Source organism: Budorcas taxicolor, chromosome 16, assembly GCF_023091745.1.
Source record: "Budorcas taxicolor isolate Tak-1 chromosome 16, Takin1.1, whole genome shotgun sequence".
NCBI lineage: Eukaryota > Metazoa > Chordata > Mammalia > Artiodactyla > Bovidae > Budorcas > Budorcas taxicolor.
Genome location: NC_068925.1, coordinates 48,046,219 through 48,066,350, shown reverse-complemented (window position 1 = coordinate 48,066,350; position 20,132 = coordinate 48,046,219). Strand labels below are relative to the sequence as shown.

Below are 20,132 nucleotides of genomic sequence, written 5' to 3'. Positions count from 1 at the left end.
CTGGGTAGAGGTGTAGGCCCATCGCTACAGCTGCCCTGGCTCACGCTCCCTGGGACACTCTCCTAGACACCCACGCAGGCAGAATTTCAGAACACGTGCTAAGGAAATCCCCCTTCTACAGTAAGCAGAGCTGTCCAGCTGCTGCTGCTTTTTTTTCTTTCTTTCTCTTTTTAAATTTTTGGTTGTACCATGTTCAGTCCCTGAGTCAGGAAGATCCCCTGGGGAAGGGCATGGCAATCCAGTCCAGTATTCTTTCATGCAGAATCGTACAGACAGAGGAGCCTGGTGTCCTACGGTCCCTAGGGTCGCGGAGAGTTGGACATGACTGAGCATGCACACACGCAATATATGGGATCTTAGTTCCCCAACTAGGGATGGAGCCCATATCCCCTGCATTCCAAGTGCAGAGTCTTAGCCACTGGACCACCAGGGAAGTCCCGCAGCTGCTGCTTCTTGGCAAAAGCTCCATTTGTTCTATTTTCCCAAACTGTTCCGAGCGAGAGGCTCCTGACACCAAACTTGAGTTCAGACTATCACTCCCCTCGGAAACAGCTCTGTGCTAGGCCAGGCAAAACAACGGACATCAGCAAAAGGCTGCCTGACTTCCTCCCTCAACTCCTAACGGTCATCCCATTGTTATTTCTGATGTGTCTGGAAGACTTGTAGATACAGTATTTCTCACAAACTCGTGTCCAACTTTTCCACATGTGCACATGGATACACTCACACCCCCAGACCCATCTGCCCCTACACCCACTGGTGGAAAAGGAGGCTCTTCACGCAGGGGCTCTGGGGTCAGAAGACAGAGAGCTGGCAGCAGGGGCTCAGCCCCCCTCCTGAGTACCCCCCACCCCCAGCCAGGCCTCAGTGTTACCTTGAGGCACCCATCTTCATTGTCATCCTCCTCATCATCTTTCTTTTTCCGTTTAGCTTTTTTCTCCTTCTTGTCCTTGAGTTTTTTCTTCTTCTTTTTATTCGGGGAGTAGTCACTGCCTTCACTCTCCGACTTCTCTTCCAGATCCTCTTCATTTTCCGACAGCTCGTCATTGCTCCCCTGGAAGAGAAAGGGGGATGGTGAGGACAAACAAGGGCCCCCAGTCCTAGGCAGCACTCCTGCCCTGCAAGTGGCCTCCTGGAAGAGTCAGTCAGCCCATGCTTTCTGGATCAGTCTCAGCCACCAGATCACCAAAGCTCCAATCACCTGGAATCAGTATGGGGCAAGGGTCTCATCCTCGACATGATAAACGGTGCCGTGCAGGTGAGTGAAGGTATCGTGTGAAGCCAGGCTTCACCCTCACAATGCACAAGCGCAGGGCAGCTGTTTGGACGGCCCCAGAGTGAGGTCCAGGCTCTGCCTCAGGTTTCTGTGGACTCGGATTGTAACACAAGTGTCAGGGATGACACTTGGACACACAGAGGATGTGATGCCCAGAGCCAAAAAAACAAAATGCAGGCTAGGCTGGAGAAGGGCCCCTGGCTTCTGCCCTGGACCCCACCTCCGCACCGCTCTGCTTATCTTTGCATCCTATGGAGCTGTTTGTGTCAAGTGAAACCTGTGGTTAACATACAGTGCATGTGCTCAGTCCTCAGTCACTTCAGTCGTGTCCAACTCTTTGCGACCCTATGGATCGTAGCCCACCAGGCTCCTCTGTCCATGGGATTCTCCAGGCAAGAATACTGGACTGGTTTGCCATGCCCTTCTCAGGGGATCTTCCTGACCTGGTGATCGAACCTACATCTTCTGTGTCTCCTGCAGATGGATTCTTTACCCACTGAGCCGCCAGGGAACTCATCCCAGTCTTATCTGCATGTGGGCTCTCCAGGAGCTGCTAAGGCACAAGCCCACCTTCCCCACGGCCCTCATCCTGGCTGCTTCATCTCAATATGAGACAAGGTAATTTAGGCAGCTCTTAAGCTTGGCTTCCTTGATTTAGTTTCCCATCTGTACAGGCAGAAAATGGCCCATATATATGGAGATAAGGGTGTTTACAGACAGAGCATCCCCTATTAGAAAGCCACTGTCCCTCTGAGAAAGCTGTGTATTGAGGGTTTTGAAGATGCAAGTGGGCTGAGGAGGCCCCTTCAAGCCAGGGCCTGCAGGAGAGGCTGGACACAGATGCTCCAAGGAAGATGATGTTTGGCATTGTCATGCTGGTGGTTTACTCTCTCTTCAAGGTGAGCAAAGAGAGGCACAGTAGAGATGAAGAGAGAACTAGGGAGATGAAGGATGTGAGAAGAAGGAAAGGAGAATGAGGGAAGGAAGCAAAAGAGGAAATGGAGAGGGAGGAGGAAAGAGGGGACGAGGGAGAGGAGGGAAGGTGGGGGAGGGAAGAAGCATATGGAAGAGGAGCCGAGCAGACAGAGGGCAGTAAGGACAGTGGGTCTGTCTGTCCAAGCCAACTGCTGCCCTGTCCAGCCATGTTTACAGTCTGAGCATCTCTTTCCAGGAGGGAGGTTCTCCCTGAGGTACATCTGGGAAAGGACCCACCTATGGGGTTCCTGCACTTCCTGATGCTTCTGCTTGCTCAGCTCACTCTCTGCCTAGGCCGGCTCCCTGCTTCCAAACCTTTTATGCTCATTTAGCTGCTGAGTCAGTGTGCTGGCTGGTGGCTGACAGGCAGCAGGGCCTGAGCCTTTCCAGAACTCAAGTGTTTCCCAGAATATTGACTCGGTTGGCCACACTGGGCCCCAGGGGCAGTGAACCGGTCCTGGCAGCTGCCAGAGCCTACCCAGGACAGGACAGCCTCACACGCAATCCTGTTCTCAGCGCTCATAGCCACAGCTCCCAGCTCTGCCTCTGTCTGGGGAGGCAGAGGTCACACAGTGATGTCCATTTCCTCTGAGGGTGGAGTTCGGCCAGCTTGGAAAGGGCACCCTTCGGAAGACCTGAGAGACAGGGCCTACACCCCAGCGAAGGTAAGGATGGGAAGAGGCAGCCACCACCAGCTTCAGCACCGCGGACAGGGCTGTGGGGCCTGACAAGGGAGGGGCTTGGGGCTGGCTCTCACCCGCCCACAGACCAGATCAGGGATGAGACAGGTGGACCCACGACAGGTTCTGGGGCTCCCTTGAGAGGCTTCAGGACAGAAGCTGTCTCTGAGCTATGAAATCCTTGCTAACCAGGAAACTGGGCAAGTCACTGCAACACCCTGACCTCAGTCTCCTCATCTATGAAATGGGGATGCTGTAAATGGCAGTAAGAGGAACAAAGGAGGTCCTGTGAGAGACAGCTTTAAATATTTTGAAATAGGGGAGACTCAAGTACCCACAATGCCCCCAGTTCTGCTTGGAAGTCGAAGATGCGACCAGGACCACAAGCTGGAGGACCCAACCAGCCTCATCTCCCTCGTTTCTGCAAATCCAGACTGGATTAAAGTCAAGTGCATGGACAACGCCTGCAGCTGGACAACAATTACAGTGTAGCTGAGGCTTCCCTGGTGGCTTAGCAGTAAAGAATTTGCCTGCCAAAGCAGGAGACACAGGAGACATGCATTCAATCCCTGGGTCAGGAAGAGGCAACCCTTCCTTCAACTCTTCAACTGGAGGAGGAAATGGCAACCCATTCCAGTATTCTTCCTTGGAGAATCCCCATGGACAAAGGAGCCCGGTGAGCTACAGTCCACGGCGTCACAGAGAGTCAGACACGACTGAGCACACATGTGCGTGCACACACACACACACACACAGAGGCAACAAGAAGGGGCTGTTGTGGCTGCATCTGTGGGGTTTTTCCTGAGCATCTGCTGGGAGCCGGATCCCAGGCTACCACATCCCAAGTGCAGGAGCAGTGAGAGGTGGCCGGCGCAGTTCTGAAGGCAGGGCCCAGATGGAGCTAGAGGGAGGAAGAGGCAGGGAAGGCCCCTCCGGCAGACACTCTGTGTGTGCACAGTCCAGGAGGCGCAGGCCTGGCAGAGGGCCCCAAGCTGGGCACTGCCAGGAGGGTTGGTCCAGCAGCCACTCTGGATCTAAGTGGGGGAGCAGGAGGGCAAAGTTCCTTCTAGAGGAATGAGCTGAAGTTACACTGGGCATGTCAGTGGCCCCAATCACCCACTAGGGTGACAACGATGGCAGCCTCCTATTTCACAAAATGGGGAGACCTTTCATCACCCCGTCTACCTGCATTGAGGAAAGCTGGCCGGAAAGAAGAGGTGGTTCCCCAATTTTCCAACTCCCCATCCATTCCCTAATCTCCTCTGTGCCCTTCCTTCTCCCCCCACCAAAATGAGGCTCACCTTGGCTGGTCCACCCCTATCTGTACCCCAATCTCATCCAAGCCCTCTTGCTCACACAGCCAGGAGCAGGGGGGTTGGTGGCTGGTGGGATGCAGGACAGGTCTTTGGGAATGAGTTTCCTGCTGGTGCAATAATTCTGTACCCACAGCACCTCTCTGCATCCATCAAGACCAGGGCCTCCTTTCTCTGTGCTTTGTTTTTCCAAAATCTTCCCTTGCAGACAAAGGAGCAAAAGGAAGGGCAGCACATGGTTCTGAAAACAACTGGAAGAGGGGTCACCTATCAGCAGGACCCGGAGGGATGCAGAGCAGCCAGTGGCCAGAAGGGCAGGAAGGACCAAACACTAGGAGGAGACCAGCCATACGGCATCTTGAAACTTTTGGGGGTGGTGCAGCCCAAGCCACATTCACAAGGGAGGTACAGGCACAGGACAAAATCCCTGAAAAAATTCCCTAAAGCAACCTCAGCCCCAAGCCACACCTAGGCTCTGAACATCAGGACTCATCAGGCTGTGACCTTGGCGCTGTCCTCTGGGCTGCAGCTGCCCCAGGCATGACTACAGGGGACACCCCTGATGGTTGAAGAACTCAAGTAAACTTGGAGTCCCGACAGAATCCATGTGCAAAGCTGCCTTAGATGCTACTCCCAAGTTGGGCGTGTGAGGACTTGGGGGTAGGCAGGAGGGGTCTCTGCCCTGAGCCTCAGGCCCACAGAAGGCACAGTAAGCCACCAATGCAGGCCCTGGGGATCCCTAGCAGGCAGCCAGTGTCCACCCTTCCCCCCTGCAGCTCTGCAGATGTCGTTCCATCCAGGCCTTCCATCTCCCTCTCCCTTCCTTCTACGCCTGAGCTTGGCACACACCACATCTCTTAAAAAGGAGGCATTTCAACTCAAAAGGAGGGACTCGGAGAGTTGGTCATTCTCAAATTGAGGTCCTTCAAAATTGAGAGGGGAAAAGAAAGAATGAAATATGAGCCTTCCCATTCACGAGTGTTATAAACAGTTATAATTTAGCACTGAATAATTGGTTGCTATGGTAACCGCTGCAGTACAGGTTGAAATCATCTCTCCCTCCTGCGCTGGGTCTGACAAGGAGCTTCATCTACATATGCTCAGGTTCCGGCCGAAGCCCGGTTATTTTATGTAAATCAGAATTCACGACTCCCTGCCTGTCCCCCCACTCAGCCCCCGCCAAAAGCCTGCTGCTGCATGGGTTCCACCACCGGCGGGGGGGGGGGGGGGCCCTCTGCTCCCTCCACCCATGGTCTTGGGTTGAGGCCACCTGGATGCAGATGAAAAGGAGCAAAGGGGTGACATTCCCCCACCCACATCATGAGAACTAGGATCTGCAGGCGGGTGGAGGAGCGGGCAGTGGGCACATGGCGGCCAAGATCCCTCTCTCCAGAGGCAGCGTGTTTAGATCTCGGAAATCTGACAGCTGCCAAGCCAGGCTCTCAGCGGTGCGGTGGGGGGGCGGGGGGCAGCAATGGTCCGAGGGCCACATTGGGGGCCTGCCTGGCACTGCCCAGCTCCTGCAGCCCTCCAGTCTCCCCTGGCCTCCATCCCCTCTGAGATCTGGAATTGCATCTCGGTGCAGAGGAGAGAGGGTGAGGAAGTGAGAGGAGGGAGGAGACGATGAGGGAGAGGGCAGGAGGATGATGAGGTGGGCGGGGAAGAAATGCAGAGGAGGGAAGAGGAGGCCAGGGAAGAGGTAGCGAGAGATGAGTCCCTCACAGAGGCCAAGTTCCAGCCACAGGAGTGAGAGCTGGGCTCAGAGACAAAAGCAAAACCCTGTGTCCAGGTAGGGCCGGAGAAAGGAGACGAGAGACCTGGGTGATCAGGGTGATCCCAGCACGAGGATGGCAGGCACCAGCCCTCCTGTCCTCAGAAGCCACCAGCCCCTCTCCCCTGGCCGCAGGCCCCTCACCCAGCCCCCGCCTCACCACCGCCAAGACTCTGCCCACATCCTGCCTCCTTCCTGACCAGGGCCTCAGGGAGGGGCCTGCTGTACCAGTATCCAGAAAGGCCAGAGAAAGCTCACCCCCACCTGGAGCCGGGAAGGGAGGCCACAGGCCCCTGGGGCTCCCCTCATGGGCCTTCATCACCATTTGGGAACCGGGCAGAGACCCAGCCTGAGGCCTGAGACCAAGGGCCAGATGGAACAGCCCACGCTGGCCCAGCCTCCCTCCCTGTCCCAGGAAAGAAGCTGAAAGAGAGAAATCGCAGAGGACCTGGAGAAGGAGGCGCCTGTGCTCAGCCCCAGGACCCAGAATCCCCCTCCACCCGCATCCAGGGAGACCCGGGTCTGGGGAGTGAGCCCAGTGGCCGCAGCAGATCCAGATTTCACAGCTCAACCAGGAAGTCAACCCCTGGATCCCAGGGCCCCACCAGCCCCACACCATCTGTTCTCTACTCCCAACGAGGACAGACCTGCAGGCCAGGGTGGGGAGAGGAGCTGCACAGGTCCCCCACTGCAGGGGGCCGGGTCCATTGCATCTCCCTGATGGGGAGCCTCCAGGCAGGGGTCCCGCTCTTCCTCTCTCCTGCCTCCACTTCCCCTCCTGGATAATGGGGACAGGACGCTTCAGCTCACAAACCTTCCCACACGCAGCCCTGGGTTTAGGGGTGGGGTGTCCTGGGAGGGGACAGACCTGTCTATCTGGGAGCACAGGATGCCAGGAGCAGGCAGTGCGGACAAAACTGAGGTGCAACAGTGATGAAGAGCAGAGTGTCGGAGAGGAGTGGCGCTGGGCCCGGCGGAGACTCAGGCCCCTCCAGGGGCAGAAAGGGCAGTTTGTATGCGCCCGAGGAGACAAACAGCCTGCCAAGGCCGCAGAGGGCAGGGAGAGGCTCGGGGACAGCCTAGGCCAGGAGACTGGACAGGGCAGCTGTCCTATGGGGGCCCCCCAGAAGCGAGGACAACAGCTCAGCGGGCAGTCCCGGGGAGGATGCTGACCCCAAGCTCCGGGGACAACACAGACAGGACATACCTGTAAGGCTCCAGCTGGAGGAGGCGGGGCTGACCCCTCCCTGCCCCAGTCCCTGAGCTCCTGACAGGCCAGCCCCAGCTGACCACCACGAGAACCCGGGGGCGTGGTACAGGGCAGGCCCCATCCTCCAGACACTTGTAGGGTAACATTCTGGATGTCCCCAAGGCTACTGGCCTTCCCCATGGCACTGGTCACATGAAGGCTCCCTCCCGGCCCACATCTGATTTGCCCCCCAACAAGGGGCTGGGGGCAAAATGATGACCACCCCCTCTTACTGCAGACACAGAAGTGAGGCTCAGACAGGTGCAGACAGTGGCCTGGGAAGATCTGGGGAAGAATCCCACCCAGCATGGCCTGCCCGCCATCACAGGCCCTTTGTCTTCAGGCGTCTCCTCCTCCCCACTCCCTGCAGCATCTTCAAGGACCCTCCAGAGCGAAGTCATAACACTCCCCCACCTGCACAAAGCCTTGCAAGGGACAAGCCAAAGGCCCACGGTGGCCTTTGAGGCACATCAGAGAGTTCCAGCAGGCTCCACACACACAAGCACATTGCTACTCTGCCCCCAGGGTCACCAAGCCCATTAACACCTCCCCCACAGCCTCCCCTGCAAGGCTGGACCAGGAGGGTCTCCTCTGGACAGGGGAGGTGAGAAAGCCAAAGAACCGACAGCGCTTCCCCATCAAAAACCCCACAGGCCAGGGGAGGACCAGGCTGGGGGGATAGGCTGCTGGACGTCCCTGGGGCCAGATCTCAGCCATGTCGCCATGACCCTGGGCAAGTTCATCTCTTGAGCCTCCTCTGTAAAGCAAGGTGCACACCACCCCCTCCCTGTAAGACTACCCAGAGGATGGGGTAACTCCAAGGAGCGGTGGCTGCTCCCACGTGGTGGGAGACAGGCGTCCCCACGTTGCCCTAGGATCATCCCCTCTGAGTGCGAGGGGCTTTAAGCTACAAGTCGACCCCAGGTTGCCCCTCTGCCAGGAGGTGATGATCATCTGACCCCGATTCCCAAGGTTGATATTGAGGATAAAGTGATTCTGTGTGGAGTGTTCTGGAAATGTGCATTCAGATTACTCGGAGGAGACCCATCCCATACTCAGGTCTCCTCATTCTTCTCCCACTTTAATCATGTTCATCAGGACCCCAAGTCACAACAGGTTGGATGCAGCAAACCCAAGGGACAGATGCCTGCCGGCGGTGGCAGAAGGTGCTGCCCAGGGCACCGAGGAAGTGGACACGGAGGCAGTGGACACAGGTGCAAGCAAGAGAAAGGGCCCTTCAGTTGAAGAGGTGCAAGCACCGGGGACCCCGTGTTGTCACGGCCCAGGACAGCCACCAAGGGGGAAAGAATAAACACCCCAGAACACTCTGATTAAGAAGACAGCACACTTGGGAACTCCCTGGCGGGCCAGTGGTTAGGACTCTGCGCTTTCACTGCCGAGGGCCAGGGTTCAATCCCTGGTTGGGGAACGACATGAGATCTGTCTTGGGCAGGTATCGGTGGGCACTGCTCACAGCAGATGCCCATTTTGGTGTTCTCACACAAGTTCGGTTCTCAGGACACACCCTCCCTCTCTGGAAGGTCCTGGGAGTCCAGGTCTTTCTCAGGCCCAGGAGGAGCAGCCAAGCCCCGCAAGATCCCCGGCCCTGCTCACCTCTTTCTTCTTCCTCTTCCCTTTGGACCTGTTCTCCTTGAGCTTCTTGGACTTTTTCTTCTTGGGGAGGCTCACGGGCTCCTCCGGGAAAAAGTCATCGAAGCCTTCAAGGCCACCATCTTCTTCTTCTGGAGGAATAAGAAGCGGGAGGGAGTGACTCTGCTGCCTTTAGGGAGATTCACTTCCCAACCCAGGAACAGAGCGAGAGGCGGGGCCGCTGGACAGCAACCTCCTCTGCCATCCAACTGTCCCAGGCCAGGGCCACCCACCCCTCCCTGCTCCCACTTAAAGCCCACCCCGTCTCCCTCCATCTAGTTCCCCTTCCCCAACCCCTCAGAGTCATCCCCAACCCCTCGGGCTGTGTCACACCACTCCACTTCTCTGGGCCTTTCCTCCTGTCATCTGTAAAATCAGACAATAACCATCTTCCTTGCTACAACAGTGCTCCAGAAACTGAAACAAAAACGACTAACTTTGGTAACTAACAAGCCGGGCTCCTCGGGAAGAAAGCAGTTCCATAGAGTCAGAAAGCCATCTCCAGCTGGCACAGGGAGGGTCAGGGCCTACCTCTGCCCTCCAGAGGCCTACAGCGGGGCCAGGAGACAGCTCATGAGTGCAGGTAACATCACCCTAGGTGATGCCAGGTGTGCTGTGGGGCAAGTGCCTGGGAGTTTGGAGGCGAGACCAGCGGGGCAGATGCCAGGACTCCCTTTAATAGGGACTTGAAGGCCATGCTGCCCCGCCACCCGGCCTAGTCCCCAACTGCACCCACGCAGGCCCATCCCCGTCACGTGGACCCAGACATGCACAGCGGGGTGCCAAACACACTCCACTGGGTGCTCCAGACAGCGTGACAGTCCCCAGAGAGAGGTGCGTTTTCTAGAAACTGCCTGCCTTTCCTGAATTCCTAGCACTTTCCTCCAGCCGACAGTCCAGGTGAGCAGACAAGTATGTCACGTGGGCATCTCTGTGCTTCTCGCCACCCCCCAAAGGGAGCCTGTGGCCGGGGTCTAACTCCCACCCAGGACGTCAGGGGGATAAAGAGTATGACCCCTGAGTTCTGTGGGGGTGGGGAATGGGAGGGTCCTCTTGGGGGCAAATGGCAGCAAGACAACACAGGAAGACAAACACCCAGAGACATCCCTGCTGGTGTAGTGGATAAGACTTTGAGCTCCCAATGCAGGAGGCCCAGGTTCAACCCCTAGTCAGAGAACTGGATCCCACATGCCACAACTAGGAGTTCATATTCCTCAACTTTAGATCCCATGTGCTAAGTCACATCGGTCATGTCCAAATCTTTGTGACCCCATGGACTGTAGCCCACCAGGCTCCTCTGTCCATGGGGTTCTCTAGGAAAGAATACTGGAGTGGGTTGCCATGCCCTTTTCCAGGGGATCTTCCTGACCCAGGGATCAAACCCTCATCTCTTATGTCCCCCACATTGGCAGGCGAGTTCTTTATCACTAGCGCCACCCGGGAAACCCAAAGATTCCCCCATGCTGCAGCAAAGATCCAAGATCCCACGTACTGCAATTATGATACAGTGCAACCAAATAAAGAATTTTTTAAGTATATAAAATGCTGTTTTAAAAAAAAAAAACACCTAGAGGAGAGCTATATCTGTCCTTCTGGGATGAAGGAAGATTCCAGAATGAGCCAGTAGAACCTCCAAAGGGTCCACACCAAAGGGGCTTCAAGAAAGCCAGTCCCCCACACCAGCAGCTTGACCCCCACCCCCACCCTCATGGCCCATGTGCACAGGCGGGGGCACAGAGAGAAGCACCAGGGGGTGGGGACAGGACAGGGAGTCTCACTTAGCCTCAGGCTGGCCTCTGAGAGGGACCCCACTGTGAGACTGACACTCTGGGAGACTCTGAGGAAGGCAAGACATGCCAGGGCCACCCAGGGGACTTTCCTCTGGGAAATGGACCGAGTGTCCTCGATGAATCAAGTTTAAATAACAGGGCCCCACCAGGACACCTTTTAGAGCAAAACATCCTGGCTGCTGAATGTGTCAGACCCACAGATGTTTGGACACACATCTGCACCTTGGACACCCCCAACATCCCCCCCATCCTCCACAGGGGTCTACTCCAGGGCCTGGGGGCTTCCCAGGTGGCACTGGTGGTAAAGAAGACAATGCAGGAGACATAACAGATGTGGGTTCGATCTCTGGGTTCAGGAAGATCCCCTGGAGGAGGGCATGGCAACCCATTCCAGTATTCTTGCCTGGAGAATCCCATGGACAGAGGAGCCTGGCGGCTACAGTCCAGAGAATCACAAAGAGTCGGGCACGACTGAAGCGACTTAGCACACAGGCAGGGGCCTGAGACACCTGACCCCCACAGTCACCAGTGGGGAGGGGGAAGGTACCCCTCGTCACACTCTGGATATAGATAGAGGGCTCTGGTGACTCTGGTGGCCCAGTGAATGCCCCTCCCACCCCTATGCCCTGGAGGGCCATCTCCCACTCATTCTACTCCCTCCCTGGGGAAGGTAGGGGCTGCACCACTGACTGGGCACCACTCTGCACCAGGTTCTCCTCCAGGGTAGCCAGGGGCCTATGACCTGACAGCCCCCACCCCACATCTTGCACAGCAGAGGTCGGTCCACTGGAGCAGGCGGCAGGGCACGCCCGAGTCCCAGTCCCTCCCCATCCTGCCAGGTGAACACAGACATGGAGAGAGCCAACTCCAGGCAGGTGAGGGAGCTGCCACGGAAGAAGAAGTGACCTGACAGTGGGCTGAGTGCTGGCCATCCCCAGGAGGCCAGCTCAGGGGTCCTGACCAGCAGAGGGGGGGGCAGTGCCAAGGACCCTGTGGAAGGCACAGCTGCTGTGGCTGGCACAACGGCCAGGCAGTGAGGGTGGGCCCAAAGCTGGGATTCACGTGGGCAGGCTTTGAGAGGAGCCAGGCAGAGGAGGCAGGAGCCAACCCCATCTTGTCCCCTGGACCCTGATGTGGGAGGGGCAAGGATTCTTGTGCCAGCTGGAAAGGTGCATGGGCACTCCCAGAGCCATTCAAGAGTGGAGGGCTCTGGGGAACAACGACATGGCTGGCTGGGAGCCAGGCTGGGGATCCGATGCCCATCCACTCCTGCCCACTCCCCCACCCACCTCCACCTCCCCTGGAGCTGCAAAGAGACCGCCTGGGCAGAGCCACCCCCACACCCTGGCAATGCCCAGCACAGTTATGTAACAGGCTCAGCTGATGCAATCAGGAGGGGCCTCTCCCTCCTGCCTCCAGCCTCCTCCCCACATCCCCCATCCCCTCAGCAGGGCAATCCCCCAGACTGGGGAGGCCAGCCCAGCACACAGTCACAGACTGACCAGCCAGCAGGCACAGACAAGGGGATGTGCAGGTGGCTGCAGGAGATTCAAGAAGAAAGCGGGGATCGCCCATGGGCGGTGCCCCATCCTGCCTGGGAACCGGGTAGGGGCACCTCGAGCCTTAAGAGGATAAGGCCTCAGGCCCTCTGCCCCTGGACAGACCCCTCCCTCCATTTTCAGGAGACCTCACAGCCCAGGGCCATCTGCCTGGTTAAATCCCTCCTCTGGGAAAGTTCCAGACTGGCACACGATGAAGAGGACCCCATGCTGCCCACCCGCATTGTCTTCTCCCGCACGGCTTCTGGTAGCCCTGAGGACCCCCAGGGCTGACCTTCTGTGACAGTGCTCCCACAAACCCCCATAATTCCCGCCCAGCCCTGCCCCCTCCTCCGTCTTCTGAGTTTCCAGAACCGGACCTGAGGAGTCATATCCAAGCAACCCTTCCTGGTGCCCCTCCCAGAGCCCAGCCCTGCATCCCCTCTCCAGGGCATCCAACCACTGCTAACATGGGAGCCCGCAGGCTTGGGGTGAGGGCACCGAGGAGAAGCAGCCTCAGGACTCCTCATCCTGCCGGCTCCCAGCTCCGCTCAGCTCCCAGCTCCGCCTGGCTGCCCCACACAGCCCTTCCAGGCTGCCTGGCAGTGTCCTCCTGCACCAACCTGCCCCTCCAGGGCCCCAGGCTCCATGGATCCCAGACGGGCTATAATTAGGACCCATTTGCCCTGTTCTGTCTCCCAGGCCTGGGGAGGGGGCAGAGGGCTGCTTCAGAGACAAGACAGGGGGACAGGCGGGGGACCCTGAACACAGGTGCCTTCTGTGGCTTTTCCCCGAGTTTATCCCCAGCCCCTCACCAATTCCCTGCACACATGGGCTTAGCCCTGAGGAAGCCCAAGGCTGCTCAACAGGCTGCAGCCCAGGCAAGGGGCATGGACCCTTCCCAGAGAAACACCTTACAATAAACAGCGGATCTACCTACCGCCTGCACCAGGCTCAAAGCAGGTAGCGTATGTTTGTTTCTAGGACTTCATCTACTCCACACAGCAACCCGGGGAGACAGTATTACCCTCATTTGCAGATGAGGAAATAGGCTCCAAGGATCTCATCACTTGCCCACTTCTCAGTCTCACAGCCGGCAGGTGGCAGAGCCAGGATAGAACTCTGGTTGGTGGTCCCCACACCTGCCCCTCCCTCCAGGTGTAGGACACCCCCAGAACTCAGCCCTTCCCTGCACTTACTTAACAGGCATTTAAATAGCATTGCCCCTGTGCCACGCGTGGATGTGCCCTAGGGACGCTGAGGTGACTCAGGCTGGCCCCTGGTCTGGAAGGTCATCTGGGCTCCCTCGGAGTGGGGGTGGTCTGGGCTAGTCCACCCCAAGTCTCCATGCTCTGCCCATCCCCTGCCCCCGTCCTCTGGGGAGGGGTAGCAGCAGAGCCCAGAGGGGCCTGGGAAAGAGGGCAGCCCCCCAGGCAACTTAGCAAACACAAGGTGATCAGAGCAGAAGAAAAACATGATTGTGAAAGGAAGTTAGGTCATCTGATTCCAGGCAGCTGATGGATCTGGGGAGGCGGAGCCAGGAGCCAGATCAAGAGCTCCATCACGGAGGTCCAGAAGAGTGAGCAAATGTCAGTGATGGGGACCCAGCTCAACGTCCACCCTCCCCTCCAGAGCCTGGGGAGAGGGGCTCCTTCCGTTCCCCCAGGCAGGAAACAAGACCACCTGGTGACCAGGAGGAGGGACAGGGGAGCACAGGCTTCAAACCACCGCCCCTGCCTGGTGGGGTGGCCCCCAGTCCCTTCTCCCCTGAGCTCACATCTTCATCCTTATAATGGGCCGAGTCCTGGGAATTCCCTGGTGGTCCAGTGGTTAGGATTCCACACCTCCACTGCCAAAGGCACGGGTGTGATCCCTGGTTGGGCAACTAATCCTCCAAGCTGAGTGACGTGGCCAAAAATAAATAAATAAAAATTAAAAAACAAATGGGCAAAGCACTGCCCTTCTCACAGGATGAGGAACTAGAAACTGAGATGCAACTGATGTGCTTGGCAATGGCAGGTGGGGCCCAGGGCCTCAGGGAGGTTAGGATGGCAGGAACTGAAGGACTTAGGGGTTCAGGCATCGCTGGGCCAGGGGTTCTCAGGACTACTCTAGGGTCGACCAAGGAGGGGCCACCAAGACTAAGGTCCCCATCAGTCCTTGAAGTGCCCCCACACCATGGACCTCCACAGATAATGGCAGGGGCAGGAGGGGGGGCAGTACTTCTGCCCAGGAGAGGATTAATAATTTATTTATGACGTTTAACAAAACCCAGACATCACCTCATTGGCGTCTCATCAAAGAGTCAGTCCTGAGCACCACGGGCAGGCAGCAGGAGTGGGGAACAGGGCAGGCTTTTACCCTAAGGGACTGGGGCCCGGAAAGAGTGAGGAGGGAGGAGGGTGAGGGCCCAGAGCACTGCCGGGGAGGAGGAGGAAAGACAGGCAGGAGGGAGGGGATGGGGAGAGAGCCCTGGAGGGCCAGGGACACAAGAGGGAAAGAGAGGGACAGCCAGACAGAGAGGAGCAAAGACTCAGGGAAGACAGACTCGGAAAACAGACAAAGGGACAAACAGGAGGACAAAATGAGAAGACAAACAGGGAGAAGGGAATAAGGACAGAGCCAAAGGCAGAAAGTCTCCAAGTTCGACCTGCAAAACCCCCAGAAGGTCAGACACTATAGTATGTTCAGTACTTGGCTCAGAGAAGGCATGCGAGAAATCTGTCTTGGGTGCGTGAGTGGATGGATGGACAGATGATGGATGGATAGACAGATAGATGAACAGATGAATGGACCAATGGATGGATAGATGGACTGGACAGATAAATAAATGGATGGGTAGATAGATGGATGGATGGATGGATTCAGTTCAGTTCAGTCACTCAGTGATGTCCAATTCTTTGTGACCCCATGGACTGCAGCACACCAGGAGGATGGATGGATGGATGAATGGATAAATGGATGGATGGAGACTGGGTTGGATGGATGGATGGATGATGAGTGGGTACAATGGCTAGCCAGTGGGCAGTGGGTGTATATGGTCAGTTGGTTAGTTTTGTGGCTGGATGGGTAGATGTTCAGAGGGTACATACATGAGTGGTTGGATGAACAAGGGGGTGGGTGACTGAATGAACTGATGAAATAATAGATCAGTTGGGAATGAGGGGAGTCTCTCACAGGCCAACCCACTGGGCCAAGTGTGCTGATCACTGTGCCCCCCTCCTCTCAGCACAACATATTAAATATGACCAGGCTCTCACCATTTCCCCAGTGGCGGGGGAATGGGTTAAGAAAATATAGACCTTTGGGAAACATGGTGCTCTCTCCCTCTTGGTCCCTCTGCCCACAGAAGCCTAGATGGGGTCCAGTCCTGTGGGTCCACAGGCCAGTCAAGTGCCAGAGTGGTCCCACTACCCGGCCAGGAGAGAAGCTGGGCTCACCAGCTCTAGGAAATCCACCCCCCCGACTGTGTGGGATGGAAGGGTTGGGCCTACCAGGCAGGGACTTCTGAAGAAAAGGCCTGGAGTGCCAAGCCCTCTTCTCCCTTCCTCCCTACCTCCCTCCAGCCCCTCAAGCCCAGGCTCCCTGCCCCCAGCTTACCAGATGAGGGTGCATGTCTCGGAAGCATTTCCTTGGGGAAGGCAGGCCAACTGCCCCCCTTGGATGGTGATATAAGCCATACTTTACGGGCACCTATCATGTGCTGGGCACTGTGACCTACATGTTCCACGTGCACCATCTCACCAGTCCTCATAATAACCCCTCTATGAGGTAGCTGGTGTCACAGTCCCATTCCACAATTGGGGACACTGAGGCAGAGGGACCAGGTGTCCTGCCCAGGGTCAGGCCGTGAACAAGCAGCAGGGGCAGAGCCACTGACTCTCTCGAGCCCTCTCGTGGACCAGCCCTCTGAATTCCCAAGAAACCTGACAGCCAGGGTCCCTGCGCCCAAGAAGCAGGCACCCTGCCCTCCTCCTCCTCCAAGCCGCCCTCCTTCCTCCTCCTCACCCACTGGCCTCAAAGCCAGAGAGCTGGACTGGGCAAATCTAGGTGGCAAGAACACTGCTGAGGAGGGTGGGAGACAGGCGGAGTGAGGAAAGTAGATGTGACAAGTACTGAGCCCACCACAGCAGATTGAAAACTTGGAGTGACAGCTCCTAGTACACCGGCTCCTCCACCAGCAAACTGCCACATGCAGGACCCACCCCTGCGGGCCAGGGTCACCAGCTCAGGTTGAGGGTTGCAGAGAGGCCGAAGTGGAGGACAGGGGCCTGGGCGGCCAGCTCTCCAGGAGAGACACGAGGCCTAGGCTGAGGCTGTCATCATATCCAGAGCTCAGGGTGACCCAGGGACCCCCCAGCCCTCAGACCCCAAGACTGTGCCCCTCTCTCCAGCACCCACAGTGCCAGGCCCAGTAGGTGGTCACAGGGTCAACCTCAAGGGGGGAAGCCCACTGATACAAGTCAGCTGATGAAAATATTCCAGGGAAATACTGTCAAGAAAATGAAGCATTAAAATGGGCCTGGGAATGAGAGAGGTGGGCCTACACTCAGCCAGGAGCTGGAGACCTGAGTAGCAGGAAGGATGTGGTCGTGAGCTGGGGAATATTGGGTCTGGCAGAGGTCACGGTCAATGTTCAGGGCAGGATGGAGCCTGGGGAGTTCCAGAAGAATCTAGAAGGCTAATACGTGAGCAAGAAGGTGGGAAGTGACAATGGGGGTGGAGTAGAACAGGGGTTTTGCAATCGGTTCACACCAGTGGGCTGGGGTCTGCTTTGTGTTTACAGAGGTGACCCTGGCTGCTGAGTGGAGTGTGGTCAGTGAGGACTGGTTAGGAGGCTTTGCAGTCCCCAGGTAGAGGGGACAGTGGCTGGGACCAGGGACACAGAGAAGGGCTAGGAGCTCAGAAAGGCTCAGGACACGCTCTGAAGGTGTCTCCCTGGTGTCAAGCACCTGGTCTTGTGGAAGGCAGCGTAGTCTCTGTTTGGCAGGGCTTTGAGGGGCTTCCTAGAGACCCTAGGGCCAACCCTACCCCCCACACCTGCCTGGAGCAATGGATGCAAGCAGGAGGGAGACAAGGTGGCGGGCAGGTGACTCTGGCTGAGGCCCAAGCCCTCTGGCCCTAAAGGAGTGAGCTGGGTGCCCATCGGCCTGAGGGCACTTCCCTGGCCTTCTCCTCTCCCCACTCTCGGAGTCCTGACACAACCAGAGAGATTCAAAGTGTATAGGACAGGGAAACAGAGGACCCCATCAGGGGGTTGATTAAGTCCTGGAAATAAACCTATTCAGGTACTCTGAGCTGTCCACTGCCCCCATCAATCAGTGCCACAAAGGGCCACGCCCTGAGTGCCATGCCCCGAGGAAGCCAGTAACCAGCTTTCCCTAAGCTAGCTTCCTGGGTGAAAAACAGCCCTGGGTTTCAGTGCCTGTGCTGGGCCTCTGTGTTCCCTTCCAGGAAATGGGCCTAATTCCCTGGACCCCAGGATGTAAGAGTCAACTTTGTCCAAGCATCTCCACCCATGTGGGGCCATCTCACCCCCAATCCCCTCACCCCAGCAGGCCCTTTGCAAACTTGGCCAAACTATCTGAGCAGGGTGAGGCCCCAGTCACCATGTTAAAGGAAGCAAACAAGTGGGGAAGGGTGAGGAGCCGCCCCCCCCCAGTGGGCGTGGCCACCTGATGGGAATCCCCTCTAGGAAGAGACAGAACTGCCACCTGGATCCTCCCCTTCTCACCTCCTGCACGCAGGAGTTGAGGTGCCAATGTGCAGAATACTCTCGCCCCTGGAGAAAGGGCTCCAGGGGCCAAACATCACACTCAAGGGCGAGGGAGGGCTCCCGCAGTTCCCACAAGTTTCCTGGGAGGCCAGAAGGGCCGTGACTTGGTGTGGGGACGCTGAGATGTGAGAGTCCTCTGGAAGGGAACGAAGACGGCCGGTCCACAGTGTGAGGCCCTGCCCAGCTGTGCCGTGAGGGGAACGTCCCAAACACACGGTGAGCAGTTAAGTAAGGAATGATCCTGCAAGGTTGCCCCTGACGCACAAACCCTGATTTCTACTGAATTCTGGAGAGGGATGGCAAAGGCTGGGGCGGTGGCCCTGGGAGTCAGGCCCGGAGCCAAAGCAGGGTGGGCTGGGAACGCCAATAGGCGGGCGACCGCGGGCTGGAGACGCCGGCCGGCGCTAGGGCGCGCCAGGACGACGCCGGCGGCCCGGGCAAAGTGCTGGGGAGCGGCGGTCGCGGCACCCGGCGGCCGGGAACCGGGAGCGGAGTCCGAGCCCGGGCGCCTCAGCCTGGAGCCTTCGTGGGCCCGGAGGGAAGTCACCCCTGCCCGGGCGCTCGCCCGGTCCCCTAGTCCGTCCCGTCCTCCTCCCGCTCCGGGCCCCACCCAGCCCACCCGGGAACCGAGATAGGCCAGGTCCCGGTATCTGGTCCCGCCAGCGCCCGCCGGTCCCCGCGAGGGCAAGGGTGCGCGGCGCGGAGCGAGAGCGCGGGGTTCGCGGCTCCAGCAGCCGAGCGCGTTTCCCGCCCCCTTCAAGGGCACGCGGGCTGACCCCCGCGGCTCCGAGCCCCCTCCCCGCTTCGGGCGCCCGGCGCAGGCCCCCGGCGGTCCTCCGCCCGCGCCGTGGCCAGGGTGGCCCCGATAGCACCCGCCCTTGGCGGCCCGCGCGCCGCACCCCGGCGCTCGCCCAGCCCCGCGCCCTTGGCCGCGCGGCGCCAGCAGGGCGGGAGCGCAGCCCGCAGCCCGGCGCCTCCTCCCGCGCGCCGCCAGCGCCGCCCGCGAGGTCCAGCCCCCGGGCCCAGCCGGTCCCCGCGCCCCCCGCCGCCCTGGCCCGGCGCGCAGCCGGCGCCCCGCTCACCTGACATCTCGTCCTCGTTCTCCATCTCGTCCGCGAACAGCCGCGGCAGCTCCTCCTCGGTGCCCAGCGGGCCCCGCATGCCCGGCACGGGGGGGAGGGGAGGTGGGCGCCCCCCCTCCCGCCGGGCGCGGTGCCAGCCTTAACCCGTGCGCTGCCGGACGGGCGCGCGCGGCGGGCGAGGCGGCCTCGGCGAGAAGATGGCGGCCGCCTGCCCCCCCACCCCCCCAAACCTCCACCCCCCCGTCTCGACCCCCTTCTTCTCGGCCGCCTTCGCCCAGATCCCCGCAAAGCCCAGGCTGCTCCGCCCACCGCGCCCCGAAGCCCGAGTCCCGCAGCCGGCCGAGGTGGCGGCGGCAGAGCCGGCGGCACGGCGGCACGGCGGGGGGGAGGCACACATGCCCGGATTGTGACGTCCAGTCTGGTTGCTGTGGCAACCCCATCCCATCGTTCCGGCAGCGCGACTAGTTAACAGCAGAGAACAAGTTGGGGGGACTAGTCCGGAGCCTCCGGGTGCGGGGTGGGGGACCCGGCACTCCGGCAGGGGGAGCCGTCGAGGCGCCCGCGCGCCTGGGGACCCGACGGCCAAGCGGGCAGCTGGGACTCGGGCGGGCCGGGCCCAGTGGAGGGAAGGGCCGGCCCGCGCGTACCCGCGGCGGAGCCCGCTGCCACCGCCGCCCCCGCCCGGGATGGGTCCCCAAGCGTGCAGGGGCAGGGTCCTTGGAGCAGCGGGCAGCGAGCTTCCTCACTGCTCACATGCGCCCAGCCCCTGGTCGCCTCGCACCGAACCAAACACGCTTCTATAACCCCCTTTCCAAAGAACATTCGAAGGAAACAGCGTTCCGCACTTGGGGAAGGGCCGCTCTGGAAACAGCGGGTCTGATTCCTCCAGGAAAATCTGCAGGCTGGCTCCTCCCTCACTCCACCGCACCCGGCTCCCACCGCCCACGTATCCCCTCCCAAAACGCCCCTCATGGCCGGTCCGCTTTAAATATATCCAGCCCCTCGGGGGTGAGGTGGAACCGCGTTCTCTGT

The 20,132-nt window shown here is 58.9% G+C and overlaps 1 protein-coding gene across 1 annotated transcript in view; it reads right to left on the bottom strand.

Annotated features, from left to right (window-relative positions):
* CHD5 (chromodomain helicase DNA binding protein 5) overlaps positions 1 to 19,179 on the bottom strand; it is a 63,431-nt gene extending 44,252 nt beyond the window's left edge. Inside the window, exons 1-3 of the mRNA XM_052653637.1 lie at positions 19,101 to 19,179; positions 8,879 to 9,006; positions 875 to 1,054 (exon numbers count right to left, since the gene is read on the bottom strand). Coding sequence (XP_052509597.1) covers positions 875 to 1,054; positions 8,879 to 9,006; positions 19,101 to 19,179 — 387 coding nt within the window. The remainder of the gene's footprint in view (positions 1 to 874; positions 1,055 to 8,878; positions 9,007 to 19,100) is intronic.
* Positions 19,180 to 20,132: the final 953 nt, after the last annotated feature.